The sequence below is a fragment of the Mustela putorius genome, unplaced genomic scaffold, assembly GCF_011764305.1.
Source record: "Mustela putorius furo isolate JIRA1106 unplaced genomic scaffold, ASM1176430v1.1 tig00003898_pilon_pilon_pilon, whole genome shotgun sequence".
NCBI classification, from domain to species: Eukaryota; Metazoa; Chordata; class Mammalia; order Carnivora; family Mustelidae; genus Mustela; species Mustela putorius.
Window position 1 is genome coordinate 6,808,192 of NW_025422047.1, and position 20,466 is coordinate 6,828,657.

General features: G+C 38.1%; 1 protein-coding gene across 1 annotated transcript in view; it reads right to left on the reverse strand.

Annotated features, from left to right (window-relative positions):
• FSIP1 (fibrous sheath interacting protein 1) overlaps positions 1-19,158 on the reverse strand; it is a 184,349-nt gene extending 165,191 nt beyond the window's left edge. The window contains exons 1-4 of the mRNA XM_013055402.2: positions 18,947-19,158; positions 11,525-11,657; positions 4,426-4,609; positions 926-1,080 (exon numbers count right to left, since the gene is read on the reverse strand). Of these exons, the coding sequence (XP_012910856.2) occupies positions 926-1,080; positions 4,426-4,609; positions 11,525-11,650 (465 nt within the window). The 5' untranslated portion in view covers positions 11,651-11,657; positions 18,947-19,158. The remainder of the gene's footprint in view (positions 1-925; positions 1,081-4,425; positions 4,610-11,524; positions 11,658-18,946) is intronic.
• Positions 19,159-20,466: the final 1,308 nt, after the last annotated feature.

Here is a 20,466-nt window from a genome sequence, read left to right on the forward strand (position 1 = left end):
GACTAACTTTTTCTGCTAAAATTTACACAAATCATTTCTCTAGTTTAAAGCACTGCATTTTGATTGGTGCTTTCTTTCTAGCCCGTGGCCTGCCTGGGAATCTTACAAAAATGTATTTTTAATTATTTCTTTTTTAATTCATATTATCATATAGGAAATTTCCTTGAAGTCAACAACTAATCAAGGAGGAATTTATCAAAAACAACCAATCTGTTTTTATAATACTCCTTACTTTAAAAGCGCTCTCCTTTAAGGAGCAAAGTTCAAATATGAGCCAATGGCTATACATCAAGTCAGCGCAAACACCTGGTCAACTTCCACCTCTCAATACAACAGAGAATAAAAGGTCCAAGAAGGCCAAGGAACATTAACAGAGCACTAGAAATGTACTGAAACAGAAGCAAATACAGCATGGTCACAGACCACAAGCACTTCACAGCCTCTAAGAGATCCTGACCGGCATATGACACAGTGAACTCCTCACTTCCTAGTCACAAAAGTTTACTCAAGTAATAATGGTCAGCAGAGGGTTAAATGTTTGGTATATTTATGAATTTATCTCCAAACTGTAAGCTTGCTGAAGAAAAAGCAGACATACATCCTTGAATGTAGGCGCCACATGACATTCTATTCCAGAGATGGAGAAACCCCAGCCTGAAATCAGGAAGAGATGTCTACCGTGCTGTCGTGGAAAATGAACTTGTCTAAACAGTACCTGAAATCTGGAATGCTGCTAAGTTACCTTGACAAGTTCAAGAAAACTATCTCCCTCACCCACCACCCAATACAGACATATATGCACCACTGTCCTACTTCCACAAAATAAATCATAAAGGCAGACTACACTGATACGACCACAGTCCATGCTTTTACTCATCTTAGAGGAAATTTTCTTCCATGTCAGCATATGGTAAACATTCCTTACCTTGAGTTCTTCCCACAGCTTTATTCTCATGTCTATACCTTGCTTCTTAATTTCTTTTTCTCTATATTGTCTCTTCACCAATATCTTATCAAGCCTCCTCATCTTCTGAATAGCATCTTGAAGTTGAGAATCTAATTCTTTTAATTCGGGTTCATCTATATTGTGTTGAAAGTAGGAATGAGTTTGAAGTTTAGTACAACCATAAAGTTTTATTTTGTGTTTTATCTGTTATTTGTTCTTTCATTCAACAAATGTTTATGGCTCACAAGAATAACTAATATTGGTGTCACGTATCTTGATTTACAAAGTACTTTCACATGTATTTTTTCATTTAATTATCTAACAACCCTGTGAAATAGACATTTATCTCTGTTTCAAGTTGAAATAACTGGATCTTTTCTTTTTTCCCTTTTTAAAATTTTTTTTAATTTAAGCATAATTGACACACAATTTTACATTAGTTTCAAGTGTACAACATAGTATTCAAAACTCTATAACACGCTCTATGCTCACCACAAGCATAGCTACCAACCGTCACCATATAATGCTATTACAATACCATTGACTGAAAAAAAATAAAGCAATACCATTGACTGAATTCCTTATGCTGTGCCCTTTATTCCCATGACTTATTTATTCCATGACTGGAAGCCTGTATTTCCCACTCCCCTTTAAGTGTCCTTGAGTTCCTTCCATATCTTGGCCATGAAAGATGATAATCTGCCAATGAGCATAAATGCTCAATCTCAGCCATTCTAGGTTAGATAATTAGAAATGGCATATTCTAAAAAAGAAAGAAGAAAATAGGCATATTCTGCTAAGAAAGACCAAATTTTGCAACTTTTTAAAATCCAGAGAGTCCAGCGTGTTTCTCTATAATGTATATCACTTCCTCTTTACGGAAAAGATTATCTCCAGAAGGGAATTAGCTTATCCAAAAAGAATACTGATCTTATTAATAAACAGGCTTTGCAAACCTGATTGCTTACTTATTTTAAATGCAAGAGCCTTTAGTTCTAGTCCCTCACTGCCAATCCTAGCACTCTCAGCCTCCATATAATATAAGTGGACTAAACAGTAGGTACTCGTGCATGAAGGAACTCATGCAGTTCTGAAACAACAGAAACAAGTACAGCATAAACGGCCAAGAGCAGGGTGCCTGGGGTGGTTCAATGGGTTGGACATCTGACACTTGATTTTGGCTTCGGTCATGATCTCAGGATCATGAGATCAAATCAGGGAGTTGGGCTCCACACTCAGCACAGAGTCTGCTTGTCCCTCTCCCTCTGCTGTTCCCCAGCTTGCGCCCACACATGCGCACCCGCGCTCTCCCTCTCTCTCTCAAATAAATAAAATAAACAAAATCTTTAAACTGGGACAACAGCTAATCTCAACTATAGTGCCTCATTTCCTGATAACTGTGATCCTGAGTCACCCAGCCCAACTTTGAGAGCTAACCACATCCTAGACAGCAGTCAGCAGTTCTCAAAGTTTATGACCTCCGCTTCTCTTTATAGCCTTAAAAATTATTGAGAACCCAAAACAGATTTCGTTTATGTTACATCTATTGATAACTACCATATCAGAAATAAAAACTGAAAAATATTACACAGATTTATTTATTCATTTAAAAATAATGTTATTAGTAATTTCATATTAACATAAATATAATATTTTTATGACAAATAACTATATATTCAAAAATTATTAAGAAGAATGGCATTGTTTTAAATTTGTAATATCTAGCTTGATAGAAGACAGCTAGATTCTCAAATCTACTTGTATAATATATTGCAATCTCTTGTTTCACCCAAGAGTATATTTCGAAAATCTGGCCTCATAAAGACATGTACTTGGAAAGGGGAGGAGAAATGTAATAACTTTCTCAGGTAATTATGGATACTCTTCTTTGATACTATATCAAAACTCAACAACGGGTATTTTTTTAAAGAGTAGTTATAATGTGAAATTTATAACCATATCAGTGAGCTTTATGTATTTGTCCTATTAAATTCCATACAATTATCTTTCATGCTGAATGGATTTTTTACCCTGCACTGGTCATTTGGAAAATGATAATTCACTGACTTATGCAGACCTGCAAAATGTTAGCACATTTTGGTATATTTAAATTTTTTTAAAAAAATTTGTTTAAATATTTAGTATTTTTTAAAATCTCATTGGTTAATACCATCATCATATTTTATCAGAGAAGTCTAAATATTGGAATGGCATACATAAGTTTTCCAAAATTCTATTTTCACTTGAAAGCCCAAATTTTATCATTGACAAAAGATACTGTCAATTATTTTCCTTGAAGTAGCAGGCTCATTTCATCTTTTTAAAAAATGGCTGCCAAATACCCAAGTCTAAATGATAATAGTTTGTCTGTCAGTCATTCTTTTGCATAAGAATGGTGTTCCATTAAAAAGTGGCCAGTTCAGTTCTCAACTTCAACTATCATACAAGTACTGTTCCTCAACCCAAACTTCACATTTTGGTTTACAGCAGAATTGCTTTATATACATGCCATTTTACCTCATAGGCAATTATAAAGATGTATATTTGAAAAAGCAAGATTCGATAAAATTAATAATTTTTACTGCTCCATCAAAGATGTTCTTGACTGGCACTGGCTATTTCTTTCTTCTGCCAGTATCTGGTCATGAAGAACACAATGACTACTAGTACAATGGGATATAATGCCTTTATTCATGCAAAAGAAAGCACCAGCAATTTTACTCACCAATGCTTTTGTACCATCACTGTAAATGTCCATTCAGTGGGTAAAAAGGCAAATGGCATTATTTCAGTATTACAATGAATTATATTACTGATATACCAGTATTATGATGAAAGTAGTCTCACTTTGCAAAATTCCGGTAAAGGTCCCAGCAATCCCCCAGGGCTCTGCAGACCACATTTTTAGAAATGCTGTTCTAATTCACTCTGACCAGTATTAACTTAATAACCAAGGGGGAAAAAGGGCTCATTAAAAATCTAAAAGTTATTAAGATCAAATGTGATTATCCTGAAGAAGTAATATATAAATTACAGGATATATTTTATTGCATAATTTAGTCATCAAAAAGATCAATAAACCATGTCATAAAATGCAGAAACACTTTCTACTTGATTAATGTAAAATGACCACAATAACAATTTTATTCAGTTATGTTTCTGTTTCGTTATTTTATTATTTATTTCACAAATTTCATTATTTTTCTGTGTTTTTAAGTGTTTTAAGTGTTTTTATTATTTTATTATTTTTCTAAGAGTTTCATTATTTTATTTTATTTTATTCATTATTTCACAAATTTCATCATTTTTCTAAGTGTTTTTAAGGACTCCACATTATTCTAAATAAAAACCGGTGCTCACAAAGGTACGCCTCTTGACTATTATTTCTACCCAGCTGATAAAAAACATATGTAACTCTAATATTTGAACTATAATATCTGTCACTGTCATTACCCAATCACCTAGTGATTTTATCCTACCTGAACAGTCAGGGACTCTCTGATGTTGAACAAAGTTCAGACCTTCATCTGATCCATCCTCCACCAATTTTGGCTTTTCAGAGTCCTTTTCCCCTTTATCATCATTATTGTTTCTACTTTCTTCTGCATTGCCGCTGTCTGAGTTGTTCTCTTTACCAGAGTTCAACTTGATTGCAGTATCAACCTCATTATTTCCAAAGAAATAATTTTCATAAATAATATATTCTTGAAGACTTTACATTTCTAGACTAGTTTAACACTAGTGTGTGTATGTATGTCCTCACATACTTACATTAGTGTTAAACTAGTTTAGAAATATTTCACTTTTTAATTAAATATAATTTAACTACACAACTAAATTTAGTAACATATGCACCAATTGCCCCATTGCCCAGCAATTTCCAGCAATATAGAGAAGGGGCAAGAATCAGTCCCACAAGGAACCATTCTCTGCCCACCCTGGAGATGAGGCATGATGGTGCCCGCTCCCTGAGCTCTCACTCGGATGGAGAGTCAGCGCTCTGCTGTCCCATACGATGGCCACTAGCTACATGTGGCTATGAAGAGTTGAAAAGCAAAGAGTCTGAATGGAGATGTGTTTCTAACGTGAGTCTTCAAGTCAGAATCCGTGCTTTCGTGATTATTTTTTAAGCTAGTCACAGTTTTTCTATTTCATTTTGGTTTCTCTTTCTATTTTAGCAATGCTCATTTTGAAAACACCAGTTTGGGGCAGCTGTGTTTTCCTGAGAGAACAAGAAAAGACATCCATGGCTGCATGGCGGGGGGGGGGAGGGGGGGGACCAGGGATCGTAACCCCTGACAGCTGCGAGTGGCAGTGAGAGTCACAGTGGAAGGGAACACAGGCCAAGGGAGAGGCAAAACATGAGAGAGAAAGAGAGAGAGAGAGTCAGCCACTGCTGCGAGGAATACCTTTCTCCTCCCAACGTAAGAATCCAGCCCTTGGAGGGTTTTCTGTTCTCTCTGCATCCACGTGGTCAACTCTCGGCCACGGGAATCTGTGCCCCTCTGTGAATCTCCAGGACAGAAGGTGGGTGTTATGGAGAATTAAGCTGCCAGGGACACAGGACGGCACAGCACGGAACATCTCTGTTCACCTGGACTAGGGCATAAGTCCCAGTGGAACTGAGCCAAGATTACACAGGCATTGTTTTTCTTATTTGTGGGTTAGGCCTCCACTGGTTTCATTCTATACTGGATCTGTTCAAAAACACACTTCTGTGAAAGGCCAGGTTAAACCCTTAAATTCCATAAAACCCAGTAAATCCTTGAGGCTACAGGTTCTGTAAAAATGCTGAAATTGTTGGAGGAGATCACATGAGCCCTGTCGGTTATTTATATCTTGGCATAAATGAATTTGGCCGACCTTTCCCAGAGAATGGTGTTTATATAGGGGAATACAGAATATAGAAAACATAACTAGATATTAGCAATATACTTGGATGGTATATTTTGTGTCCACTTCAGGACACAAAAAGACCTTTTATATGTATCACCCCATATGATCCTAACTCTTAGAATGAACAAGAAGCAATGGAGCAAAAAGATGTTCTTTTTGAGCAAAAAGAACAAAAGGCAAACTTTGCCCATTTTATAATTTTACCCACAGTTCCTCATTCCATTAGCACCAACCATCTTTTAGTTTATTTGAAAATAAACTAAAAAGGGCTTCCAGAAATTAAAAATATGTCATTAACTTTAAAAATTCAATGGATTAGGAGCATCTGGGTGGCACAGTGAGTTAATGCCTCTGCCTTCGGCTCAGGTCATTATCTCAGAGTCCTGGGATCAAGCCCCACATCTGGGCTCTTTGCTCTGCAGGGAGCCTGCTTCTTCCTCTCTCTCTCTGCCTGCCTCTCTCTCTGACTACTTGTGATCTCTGTCTGTCAAATAAATAAATAAAATCTTAAAAAAAAATTCAATGGATTAAAGAGTAGATGTGACATAGTATAAGAAAGAATTCAAAAATTCAAAAATAGATGTTAAAAAGTCCCCAGGATGAAACACAGAGAAAGAAATGAAAATATATTTAATATTTTTAGAAAATATTAAAAAGAAGATAAGAGAAATAAAGGATAGCAGGGAAAATTTCAATAGATATTTAATATGACTTTCATGATGATGCAAGAGAAAAAAAGGAGGCAATATTAGAAACATTTTTTTAAAATGACTGAGAATTTTTCAATAAAACAAAACACACAAATCCTCAGATTGAAGAAGTTCTGATCACCAGAAAGATAAAATAAATAAATCCATACAAAGGTGAATAACAGTAGATACTGAAGACAAAGAAAAAAAAGTTAAAGCAACCAGAGCACACAGCACACACTGTAATGAATATCAGATTTACAAAAGCCCTCTCATTGGCAACAACAGAGGCTAAAAGCAAAATATAAAAATGTAACACATAAAACTATAACACTTTCAGAAGAAAACAGAGGAGGAAATCTTTGGAACCCTGGCTTAAACAAAGAATTCTTGGATGCAACAAAAAAACACAAGCCTCGAAGTGTGTAAACCTAGTGATTCACAGACCTGTACCCCTGGGGATAAAAATATATGTTTATAAAAAATTAAAAATTAAAAATTAAAAAAAAAAAACAAAAAAACACAAGCCTCAAAAAAATTTTGACAAACTGCATTTTTTAACAAAATTTCAAGTTTTTGCTCTTCAAAAGACACAGTTTAAAGAATGAAAAGTCAAGCTACAGACCAGTAGAAAATATTCGCAAGTCATATATCTGACATGATACATAAAGAACTCTCAAAAGTTATCAGAAAAAAAATACAATTTTATATATATATAAAGAACTTGAAGAAGTTAACAATAAGAAAAAAATACAATTTTAAAAGTCAGACAAAGAAAACTAATACGCTTGGGGTGCCTGGGTGGCTCAGTGGTTAAGTCTGTGCCTTTGGCTCAAGTCATGGTCTCAGGGTCCTGGGATCAAGCCCAGCATCAGGCTCTCTGCTCCGTAGGGAGCCTGCTTCCCCCTCTCTCTCTGCCTGCCTCTCTGCCTACTTGTGATCTCTGTCTGTCAAATAAATAAATAAAATCTTTAAAAAGAAAAGAAAACTAATACACTTTCCAAAAGAGATATGTGGATTACAAAGAAGTACATTCATTATTAGTCACCAGCAAAATGTGAGTTAAAATTACAATGAGATAACTAGTATATAACTATTAGAATGGCTTTAAAAAAAAAAAACTAACAATATCAGCTGCTGGTGAGGATGCTGAGCAGCTGGAACTCTCAAATTTCTCATGGCAACAAAAAACAGTTCTGCAGTTTCTTATAGTTAAACATACACTTACCATACAACCCAGTAATCCAACTCCTAGGAATTTACCCAAGAAAAATTAAAAACTATTTCTCCCCCTAAAAAATTCAGTATACAAATATTAATAGCAGCTTATTCATAAACACCAAAACCTGCAAACAATCCAAATGTTCCTTAACATCTTAATGGATAAACACACTGTGGTACACCCACACAAAGGAACACTACTCATTAGTAATAAGGAGTGAACTATTGATACCTATTATAACAATAGAGGAGTCACAAATGCATTGTGCCAACAGGGAAAGTCAGACTCAAAAGCTACACACTTTTTTTTTTTTAAGGGTTTATTTATTTATTTGAGAGACAGAGATCACAAGCAGGCAGAGAGGCAGGTAGAGAGTGAGAGAGAAACAGGCTCCCCGCTGAGCAGAGAACTGAATGCAGGGCTCTATCCCAGGACCCTGAGAACATGACCTGAGCTGAAGGCAGAGGCTTTAACCCAACTGAGCCACCCAGGCGTCCCGAAAAGCTACACACTTTTTAATTCCATTCATATGACTCTCTGGAAAAAGAGAAACGATAGATAGAGAATAGATCAGGAGTTTCCAGGATTAAGAGTAGGGCAGAGTGAAATAGACAAACTATGGAAAGAACCTAGATGTCCATCAACAGATGAATGGATCAAGAAGATGTGGTATATATACACAATGGAATACTATGCAGCCATCAAAAGAAATGAAATCTTGCCATTTGCAACAACATGGATGGAACTAGAGCGTATCATGCTTAGCGAAATAAGTCAAGCAGAGAAAGACAACTATCATATGATCTCCCTGATATGAGGAAGTGGTGATGCAACATGGAGGCTTAAGTGGGTAGAAGAAGAATAAATGAAACAAGATGGGATTGGGAGGGAGACAAACCATAAGTGACTCTTAATCTCACAAAACAAACTGAGGGTTGCGGGGGGGGGGGGGGTTTGGGAGAAGGGGGTGGGATTATGGACATTGGGGAGGGTATGTGATTTGGTGAGTGCTGTGAAGTGTGTAAACCTGGTGATTCACAGACCTGTACCCCTGGGGATAAAAATATATGTTTATAAAAAATAAAAAATTAAAAAAAAAAAATAAAAAATAAATTAGCCAATAAAAAAAAAAAAAACAGTTCTGCAGTTTCTTATAGTTAAACATACACTTACCATACAACCCAGTAATCCAACTCCTAGGAATTTACCCAAGAAAAATTAAAAACTATTTCTCCCCCTAAAAAATTCAGTATACAAATATTAATAGCAGCTTATTCATAAACACCAAAACCTGCAAACAATCCAAATGTTCCTTAACATCTTAATGGATAAACACACTGTGGTACACCCACACAAAGGAACACTACTCATTAGTAATAAGGAGTGAACTATTGATACCTATTATAACAATAGAAGAGTCACAAATGCATTGTGCCAACAGGGAAAGTCAGACTCAAAAGCTACACACTTTTTTTTTTTAAGGGTTTATTTATTTATTTGAGAGACAGAGATCACAAGCAGGCAGAGAGGCAGGTAGAGAGTGAGAGAGAAACAGGCTCCCCGCTGAGCAGAGAACTGAATGCAGGGCTCTATCCCAGGACCCTGAGAACATGACCTGAGCTGAAGGCAGAGGCTTTAACCCAACTGAGCCACCCAGGCGTCCCGAAAAGCTACACACTTTTTAATTCCATTCATATGACTCTCTGGAAAAAGAGAAACGATAGATAGAGAATAGATCAGGAGTTTCCAGGATTAAGAGTAGGGCAGAGTGAAATAGACAAACTATGGAAAGAACCTAGATGTCCATCAACAGATGAATGGATCAAGAAGATGTGGTATATATACACAATGGAATACTATGCAGCCATCAAAAGAAATGAAATCTTGCCATTTGCAACAACATGGATGGAACTAGAGCGTATCATGCTTAGCGAAATAAGTCAAGCAGAGAAAGACAACTATCATATGATCTCCCTGATATGAGGAAGTGGTGATGCAACATGGAGGCTTAAGTGGGTAGGAAGAAGAATAAATAAATGAAACAAGATGGGATTGGGAGGGAGACAAACCATAAGTGACTCTTAATCTCACAAAACAAACTGAGGGTTGCCGGGGGGAGGGGGTTTGGGAGAAGGGGGTGGGATTATGGACATTGGGGAGGGTATGTGATTTGGTGAGTGCTGTGAAGTGTGTAAACCTGGTGATTCACAGACCTGTACCCCTGGGGATAAAAATATATGTTTATAAAAAATAAAAAATTAAAAAAAAAAAATAAAAAATAAATTAGCCAATAAAAAAAAAAAAAACAGTTCTGCAGTTTCTTATAGTTAAACATACACTTACCATACAACCCAGTAATCCAACTCCTAGGAATTTACCCAAGAAAAATTAAAAACTATTTCTCCCCCTAAAAAATTCAGTATACAAATATTAATAGCAGCTTATTCATAAACACCAAAACCTGCAAACAATCCAAATGTTCCTTAACATCTTAATGGATAAACACATTGTGGTACACCCACACAAAGGAACACTACTCATTAGTAATAAGGAGTGAACTATTGATACCTATTATAACAATAGAAGAGTCACAAATGCATTGTGCCAACAGGGAAAGTCAGACTCAAAAGCTACACACTTTTTTTTTAAGGGTTTATTTATTTATTTGAGAGACAGAGATCACAAGCAGGCAGAGAGGCAGGTAGAGAGTGAGAGAGAAACAGGCTCCCCGCTGAGCAGAGAACTGAATGCAGGGCTCTATCCCAGGACCCTGAGAACATGACCTGAGCTGAAGGCAGAGGCTTTAACCCAACTGAGCCACCCAGGCGTCCCGAAAAGCTACACACTTTTTAATTCCATTCATATGACTCTCTGGAAAAAGAGAAACGATAGATAGAGAATAGATCAGGAGTTTCCAGGATTAAGAGTAGGGCAGAGTGAAATAGACAAACTATGGAAAGAGCCCAGATGGCCATCAACAGATAAATGGATAAAGAAGAGGTGATATATCGATATATATCTATATATATAGATATATAGATATTTTTTAAATACACACACACACACGATGGAATATTACACAGCCATCAAAAAATGAAATCTTACCATTTGCAACAATGTAGATGGAACTAGAGGATAGTTCTAAGTGAAGTAAGTCAATCAGAGAAAGATAATTATCATATGATCTAAGCAAAGTAAGTCAATCAGAGAAAGATAATTATCATATTATCTCGCTGATATCAGGAATTTAAGAAATAGAACAAAGGACTATAGGGAAAAGATGGAAAAATAAAATAAGACAAAATCAGAGAGGAAGACAAACCATAAGAGACTCTTACTCATAGGAAAGAAACTGAGGGTTTCTAGAGGGGAGGTGGGAGGGTATGGGGTAACTGGGTGATGGACATTAAGGCGGGCACATGATATAATGAGCATTGGGTGTTATACGCAGCTGATGAATCACTGAACTGTACCTCTGAAACTAATAATACACTGTGTTAATTAATTGAATTTAAATTAAAAAAAAGAATAGGAGAGATTAAGGACAAAGGGGTGGCATGAAGAAATTTTTGAGGAGTGATAGAACTGTCCTGTATCTTTATTGTGATTTGCCAAATGATCTAAAGTAAAATCCAAGAAGAAATCTGCAAGTGGTCCCAAAACATACCCTTTCAAGAGGATTCTTTAAAAGGGATATTAAAAACAGCGTTAGTTTATCAAGTGCTAGAGTTCAAGAGAGGGACTTGAAATCATTTCTACACAGCGAGGTACCTTGAAGGATGCCGGTTCCGGTGAGAGTACCTCCAAAGAAGTACTCGAATCTCTACTCCCAGGACGTATTCTTGAACTTGAGGATGGTTTTGAAATCCCATCTAAGTTTCCCTTTATAATATCCATCGATATCCTGAAACAAACAAGAAATTAAAGCTCGTTATGAACTGTATGCTTGCATGTTTCATTAGAGTTAATGCACAGTTAGCTCAGAACCATTGTTAATAAGGATTATGTTGCTACCAAAGTCACACTACCCTAATTCTGTCAAAAGACCTCTGTGTCCAGGGATTTTCTCTTACTGTAGGTAGAAAACCTTGTGACCAGGAGGTTAGATGCAGAAAGTGCCTAAAAAAGAATACAGAGTGACTGCTATCTCAGGGGCTTTCTGTGCCTCAAAAAGAAACATTTAGGGGCACCTGGGTGGCTCAGTGGGTTAAAACCTCTGCCTTTGGCTCAGGTCATGATCTCGGGGTCCTGGGATTGAGCCCTGCATCAGGCTCTCTGCTCAGCAGGGAGCCTGCTTCTCCCCCCCACCCCTCTGCCTGCCTCTCTGCCTACTTGGGATCTCTGTTTGTCAAATAAATAATTAAAATCTAAAAAAAAAAAAAAAGAAGAAGAAAGGAAGGAAGGAAGGAAGGAAGGAAGAAAGAAAGATTTACCATGTCCTTGGCTTCAGAAGATACTCATAGAGCACCTAGCCGCTCAACCCAGATTTACTTCATCATAATGATGCCTACCTAAGTCCTCTACTTTCTTCAGGTATTGCCTTCCTTTTTGTATCTAGTGCTTCCTATTCTAGCTCAGCTCTCAGCTCCGACTTCTCCTCTCCTCCCTGGTACCACATTTTCATGGAGTACCATCTCCTGGTTACCACTCTTTTTCTACCAGTCCCCCACTTTTAAAACCTATGATTCTACTTCACCCTCAGAAACAAGAGAATAAAACCTACTTTCTTTGCTAGAGGACACACCCTTACTATCTGGCCCCCTATTACCAACTTCTATTTTTCGTGCAACACCATGCATAGGTCTGTCACCCCTCTGGTTCCCTATTCCAAGTACTGTTTTCTGAAGCAAGGATTATTAGACAAGATAGTTTAAACTAGTGGGAGAACTTGAGCATTATAGGCACCTTGATTCTTCTAAACTGTGCCCTTAATCAGGACCATTCCAGATCTGCTCAGTAATGCTAGGGTATCATGTGTGCTGAGAAAATGGAAGAAATAGGAGAATTCGAAGAGTTTGCCTTCTCATACTTAGCTTTACATGTAAATGGATCTTCCAATGATCCTTCCCTAAATTTCATAATCTCCCTAAATTTCTATTAATTATGAATTAAACCATTTCTCTCATAACAGAAAGAGGAAAGACATTGCCTCTGGCCCCAGTAAGTGTAAACAATGTCCTTTTTTTACCCTACACAATGACTCATCTTTCTTTCTTTTTTTGAACAGCGGAGGCAGAGTCCAGGGAAGTTTTGGATATAGGAAGAAGCATAAACATCAACAAGGCATTGCTCCTCCAAGGCACACAGAGGGATAATATGATTTGTCAATGTGCCAAAGCCAATGCTTAAGGGACCAGTAGGTCAACTCTTTCCATCTTAGCAAATGAAAAAGGCATTGATCTCAACATTATTCAAACTCGGCAAAGGCATCTGGGCTCACTCAGGAAGGCGCTGACATTATTATTGTGGAATGACGGATCACCCTGGCCCATCACAACACAATCAAAAAGCGTAAGTCACTAAAAGGCCAAAAGTCTTGTAAATGCCATGAGCAGGCTGTCAAGGGAGACTGATTGCAGCTTACAGAGGGAGCAATGAGATGGAAGAGTTTGTAGAGCCAGTATAATACCTGTCAGTAAAGGGAGAAGAACAGAGAACCGTCAATGACATGGATCATCTAAAAAGCTCCAGAAATCTCCCAGTTTGCTTTAGAAATAGGTCTGTTCTCTTATGTTTGTTCCTAAAAATAATAAATTAAATAAAATACAGTTCCCGGGGTGGGGGGATATAACTGACGATCTTATGACTTTGCCTCTGTAGAAAAAAATGGATGAGGGCCATTGAATTACAATCTTATAGATGGGTTTGAATGTCTAAGAAGAAATCTGAAGAGCCACATAGAAATTCCAGAAGAAAAATAAAGCATTGTCAAAGAAAGCACTCAAATGATAATTAAGTATTATAACAACAGATGCACTAAATGTTGATTTAACCAAATACTGAGCCTTATCTATATTAAGTGTATGTGGGAAGGAGTACATAAAAGGAGAAGTAGTATAAGATATTAATCTGTCATGATGGGAAATCAAAGAGAATGCCCCGAAACTGATAGAGCCAACCATAGTTATATAAGCATAATATTTACAAGTTCAGGATGGTTGCCTCTGGAGAATGAGATTAGGTACTGCTTTATTTTCTTCCATTGTAAATGTTATAGTAGAGTTTGACGTTTTTTACTACACTACTTAAATAAAAGTAAAAACTAATTTTTAAAATAATACGTAAATGTAAAATAAGAAATCTCCAAGAGACTAAAAGGAAATATAAAGATAATTCACATAACAAATTAATGACTTACTAAAGATAACACCAAGAGCATAAATCAAAAAGGAAGAGACTAGGAGCTTTGAAAACCTAACATTTACGGCTCTTAAAAGTCAAAAAACAAAGCAAGGGCAAAAATGAACTATTGGGACTTCATCAAGATCAAATGCTTTTGCACAGCAAAGAAAACAGTCAACAAAACCAAAAGACAACTGAGAGAATGGGAGAAGATATTTGCAAATGACATATCAGATAAAGGGCTAGTATCCAAAATCTATAAAGAGCTTAGCAAACTCAACACCCAAAGAACAAATAATCCAATCAAGAAATGGGCAGAGGACATGAACAGACATTTCTGCAAAGACATCCAGATGGCCAACAGACACATCACTCAGCATCAGGGAAATATAAATCAAAACCACAATGAGATACTACCTCACACCAGTCAGAATGGCTAAAATTAACAAGTCAGAAAATGACAGATACTGGAGAGGATGCAGAGAAAGGGGAACCCTCCTACACTGTTGGTGGGAATGCAAGCTGGTGCAACCACTCTGGAAAACAGCATGGAGGTTCCTCAAAAAGTTGAAAATAAAGCTACCCTACGACCCAGCAATTGCACTACTGGGTATTTATGCTAAAGATACAAACGTAGTGATCCAAAGGGGCACGTGCACCTGAATGCTTATAGTAGCAATGTCCACAATAGCCAAACTATGGAAAGAACCTAGATGTCCAACAACAGATGAATGGATAAAGAAGATGTGGTATATATATACAATGGAATACTATGCAGCCATCAAAAGAAATGAAATCTTGCCATTTGTGACAACATGGATGGAACTAGAGGGTATGATGCTTAGCAAAATAAATCAATCAGAGAAAGACAACTATCATATGATCTCCCTGATATGAGGAAGTGGAGATGGAACGTGAGGGGTTTGGGTGGTAGGAAAAGAATAAATGAAACAAGATGGGATCGTGGGGGGGAGACAAACCATAAGAGACTCACAAAACAAATTTCACAAACAATCTCACAAAACAAATTTCACAAACAATCTCACAAAACAAACTGAGGGTTGATGGGGGGAAGGTGAGGAGTAGTGGGGTTATGGACATTGGGGAGGGTATGTGCTATGGTGAGTGCTGTGAAGTGTGTAAACCTGGCAGCGATTCACAGACCTGTACCCCTGGGTAACCCTGTACCCCTGGGGCTAATGATACAGTATATGTTTGTTAAAAATTTTTTTAAAAAAAGAATACTCACCAATTACCTAAAAAAAAAAAAAGTCAATAAACAAATAAACAAACAAAAAGAACTCTAAATTAAACTAAAAGGCACCTGAGAAAATAGGGAAAATATATGCAATGCAGATAATACACAAAATATTAATGAATTTACATATTTAAAGAACTCTTACCAATCTGTAAGAAAAAGAAACATTCAAATAGAAAATTGGCTAAGGGCATAAACAAGGAATTTACATAGAGGAATTCACTCTTCCCCACATACACTCAATATAGTTAAGGCACTGTATTCAGTTAAATCAACATTTAGTGCTTCTGTCATCTTAAGTATTTAATTATCATTTGATTACTTTCTTTGACAATGTTTTATGTTTTCTTGTGGAATTTCTATGTGGCTATTGAGATTTCTTCTTTTTTTTTAATTTTTTTTCAAAGATTTTATTTATTTATTTGACAGAGAGAGATCACAAGCAGGCAGAGAGGCAGGCAGAGAGAGAGAGAGGAGGAAGCAGGCTCCCTGCTGAGCAGAGAGTCCGATGTGGGGCTCGATCCCAGGACCCTGAGATCATGACCTGAGCCAAAGGCAGCAGCTTAACCCACTGAGCCACCCAGGCGCCCCTTGAGATTTCTTCTTAAACACTGAAAGCATATCTATAAGATCCTAATGCCCCTTATCCATTACTTTTTCTACATAGGCAAAAAAAGAAAGAAAGAGAGGAAGGAAGGAAGGAAGGAAGGAAGGAAGGAAGGAAGAAGTGGGGGGAGGGAGTAAAGAAGGAAGGAAAAAAAATCTTGAAAAATGTCAACATTTTGCTTAAAAAAAAAAAATTCAATTTTCTACTTAAAGAAATATACATAAAGGGACCTGAAAGACGATAACAAACCAGAGAAGGAACAGAGGTGGGTTCTTCTGGATTGGTGGGTTCATGAATGTTTTTGGTCTTTTTTTTTTTTTCCGAAGATTTTTATTTATTTACTTGAGAGGGAGAATTAGCAAGCACGAGCAGGGGGAGCAGCAAACAGAGGGAGAAAGAGAAGGAGACTCCCTGCACAGCAGAGAGCCCAATGTAAGGCTTGATCCCAGGACCCTGAGATCATGACCTGAGCAGAAGGCAGACGCTTAACCAAGTGAGCCACCCAGGTGTCCCATTCTTGGTCTTTTATTTTACCTTTCCCTTATATGTATCTTTTGATTTTCTAATAATAAGTATACCTTGAAGTCATAGTTAATTTATTCATTGTAGAAAATTGTCTAGGAAAAAAACTGTCTAGAATATATTAAAGTATATTCAAAAATAAATAAAAATCACCCAATATTCACCACTCTATGCTAAACATCATTGGCATATTTCTTATCAATTTTTTCTCTTTGTGTTTCCACGAAAATTTGACTTGTATATTTCTCACTTAACAACACATGAGGAAGCATTTTCTTATTGCATTAAAGGTATTCCAAAAATAAAATATTATTTACTTCATGATATTCCATTAAGCAGATGATATATCACCAGATTCTAAATTTTAACAATCACCACTAACACATATCAACTTTTTATAACATTCATTTCAAACAAAATTAATTTAAACTTTTTCAGGGGTGGCTGGATGGCTCAGTCAGTTAAGCGTCTGCCTTCGGCTTAGGTCATGATCCTGGGGTTCTGGGATCCAGTCCCACATGGGGCTCCCTGCTTAGCCAGGAGTCTGCTTCTCCCTCTACCTGGTGCTCCCCCTGCTTGTGCACTCTCTGTGTCAAATAAATAAAAATCTTTTTAAAATAAAAATAATAAGTTAATAAATATATAAATAATAAATATATAAACATATTCTATATAACATAGAATATATTGTGTAATAAATTATTATATGTCTATATAATTAATACAATTCTATAATATTAATTATAGTTTAGTATATTATATTGATTATAGTTGATTATTAATAATTATATAATAAATAAATTTTATACAGGCTTGTAAGAAATCCAATCACCAGGGATCATTTACACCAAAATGGGGACACATGGCTGCCAAAATTTGGTATTTTAGATGAAAGGAAGAACTGAAAGAAAATGAATGCTCCTCTTTTTAGTAACAATAAATAGCCAACCTTTAAAAATAAGGAATTGGGGCACCTAGGTGGCTCAGTGGGTTAAAACCTCTGCCTTTGGCTCAAGTCATGATCCCAGGGTCCTAGGATCCAGCCCGGCATCAGCTCTCTGCTCGACAGGGAGCCTACTTCCCTTCCTCTCTCTTCGCCTGCCTCTCTGCCTACTTGTGATCTCTGTCAAATAAATAAATAAAATCTTTTAAAAATAAAAATAAATAAATAAAAATATGGAATTGTATTTATTTTCACGGTTTTAATGTCTAAAAGTTATTTAACGGTACAAGGTTTTTTTTTAAAACTTACATATTTCTTGTGTAAAAAATACTTGCCCATGAGAAGCAAAAAGTCAAATAATACAGAAGAATGTACAACTTTTTAAAATCAAAATTTCCAGGGTGGCTGGGTTCCTTGGTCTGTTGAGCGTTGGACTCGGTTTTGGCTCAGGTCATGATCTCATGGTCATGGTCGGGGCATGAGCCCCAAGCCGGGCTCCCCCTCCCCAGGACTCCAATTGAAGATTCTCTCCCTCCATCTCTCCCCCAATGAATGCTCTCTCCCTCTCTCATAAATAAATATTTATTTTTTTTAAAAAAGTCAAATTTTTCTTCACCCCAAGAATCACTGTTAATAGACTTGGGGGATCTCACTTCTTTTAGGCATATGCAAACCTCTATCCTTTCTAACTACCTACTCCTCCCCAATACAAACACACACAAATAGCACACACAACTTCAAGTTAAGCTCTTTGTGTGAATTTTCGTTTGAAGATACTAAACAAAATATATACTTGAATGATAAACCACACTGAGCCCAAGAATACTTGCATTTCAACTTGTGGTAGGACTCCACACTGTCCACCAAAAAGGTTGTACCAAATTACACCATCAGCAGGGTGTGAAGAAAGTGCCTCTTTCCCCATTCTGGCCTGAGGTCAATCTGGTTATCATCACAGCTTTTCCATCTTTGTCACTTGGTAAGTGTCAAAGATATCGGTGAGTCTGATTTACATTTCTTTACCAGCGAAAGGGAGTCTACAGCCAAATGTTTACTGGCCACCTTTCCCCCCACGCCGCCCTGTGACATACCTATTCGCATTCTTTGCTATTTACGGTTTACTTCAAATGACTGGCGATTAATTTTTAATGTAAGTTTTAGTTAGATCTTAAGGTCCAGAAGGCAAAGGACAGTGGGAGTCCCTGATAGACGGTCCTAAGGTAGAGAACGTGGAAATGCTGGCTACCGTCTCAGTAGAGGCAGATGGCTCTGTTCCGATTGGGCATGCCCCTCCCTCCAAGGCCCCGCCCACCCCGCCCCCTACTGGTCCTGGCCCTGCCCCTTCGCCCTAACAGCCAGTCTCCGGGCCCAGCAGCCAGACACGACTCCGCCCCGCCCTCTCATTGGCCCTGCCCCTCTTCCTGCCAGCCCTGCCGCGGCCCCGACCTGACTCCGCCCAGCTCACGCCGCGGCCTGTCGCGTGGCCGTGGAGGTGGGGTCCTAACAGGTATGGTGACTTACCTTCCCCGCGGAAACTCTGGGAGGCAGTCGCCGGTCGGCGGATCACTGACGGGCGCAGAAGCGTACCGCTGACACTCAGCGTCCCCAACTGTCCCCCAAAGGGGAGGGGTCTTTCCCGGCACGCTAGCTTCTCTGGAGGGGGAAAGAGCTTTGCGTACAAAGCCCTCCTGCCTCCAGGAACGCTGTTCCCTTGGCAACCAGAAGCAGTATGCTTCCAGTCTCGCGAGAAGAGAGAAGGGCTGTACCGTGCGGAAATAAGGTGTGGGGGCCAGGGATGGCGGCGAACGCCCTTGGACCCTCGCGGGGTGGGGCAGCGTTCCTGTCTCCTCGGTGTTCCTGCGGACGCTGTGGCTGAGGAAAGGGTTATTCGTATTTAGATTGAACTCGAAAGGAGGACGTCTAAAGGCTTATGTGGCCCTCTACCATTCATATGTTGCTCCGTAGGTCTCCCATCCTCTCTCAGCTGTTTCCTCCTCTGTGAAATGGGAATAATAATAATTCCTTCCTCACAAGATTGCTGTGCAGCTCAAAAAGATCATGCATTTCAAATTCTTGCTATATTTTGGATTCCACGTGAATAAAAAATACTAGTTTTGCACTTTGTTTTTTTCGTGGATTCTCCCATTGTAAGCTCATGAAGACTTGCCGTGGGTCCCCAAACTGATTTTCTTTATCCTCGGTATCATCAACTATCTGCTTGCTAGTATGGACAGCGCTTTACAGTTTACAAGGCTTTTTCCCGTACACAGCCCCTTTAGCCTCATTATTTCAGGTAGGTAGGATGTGTATTTTTTAAGTGTTTTTCAGTGAAGCAAATAGACAAAGGTGAAGTGAGTTGCTCAGGGAACCACAGCTACAATCTAGAGCAGTGGTTTAAAAACTGGGTTTAGAAACCTGGCTGCGAATGCCATTCATATACTGCTAAATCCTGTGTTTTTATCTCCAACCCGGACTTCTCCCCCTGAACTCCACTTTTATTTAGCCGACTATAAAGTCTCTCCTTAGATACAAGAAGCATCTTGCACCTAGCATGTCAAAAAACAACACTCCACAGTCACCCCCACTCCCACCCCACCCTCTTATCTATCTCAGTAAATGGCAACTCCATCCTGCCAGACTCAGACCAAAAACCTTGACGTTGTCCTTAATCCCTCTTCCCTTCACACTCTACAATCAATTCGTTTTAAATCCTATCGACTTTACACTTAAAATATATCCAGAATCTAACTACGTCTGAGCACCTTCTGTGCTTACCTTCTGGTCTATACTGCCATCATCTCTCACCTAGATTTTTACAACAACTTCCTTCCTCCTTGCTGCCTTCCTTGCTCTTACTACTTTCAAACCGCAGCCTGAGTGATGCCTTCAAAACCAAAGTCAAACCATGTCACTCCTCTGCTCAGGACTCTCCAGGGCTCCCCATATCCTGAAGAGCCCTTACAATGCACACAGATCCTAATGAACCAAGCTCTCTGTTTACTCGCAGACTCTAATCCTACCACCCTCTCTTTGGTACACAT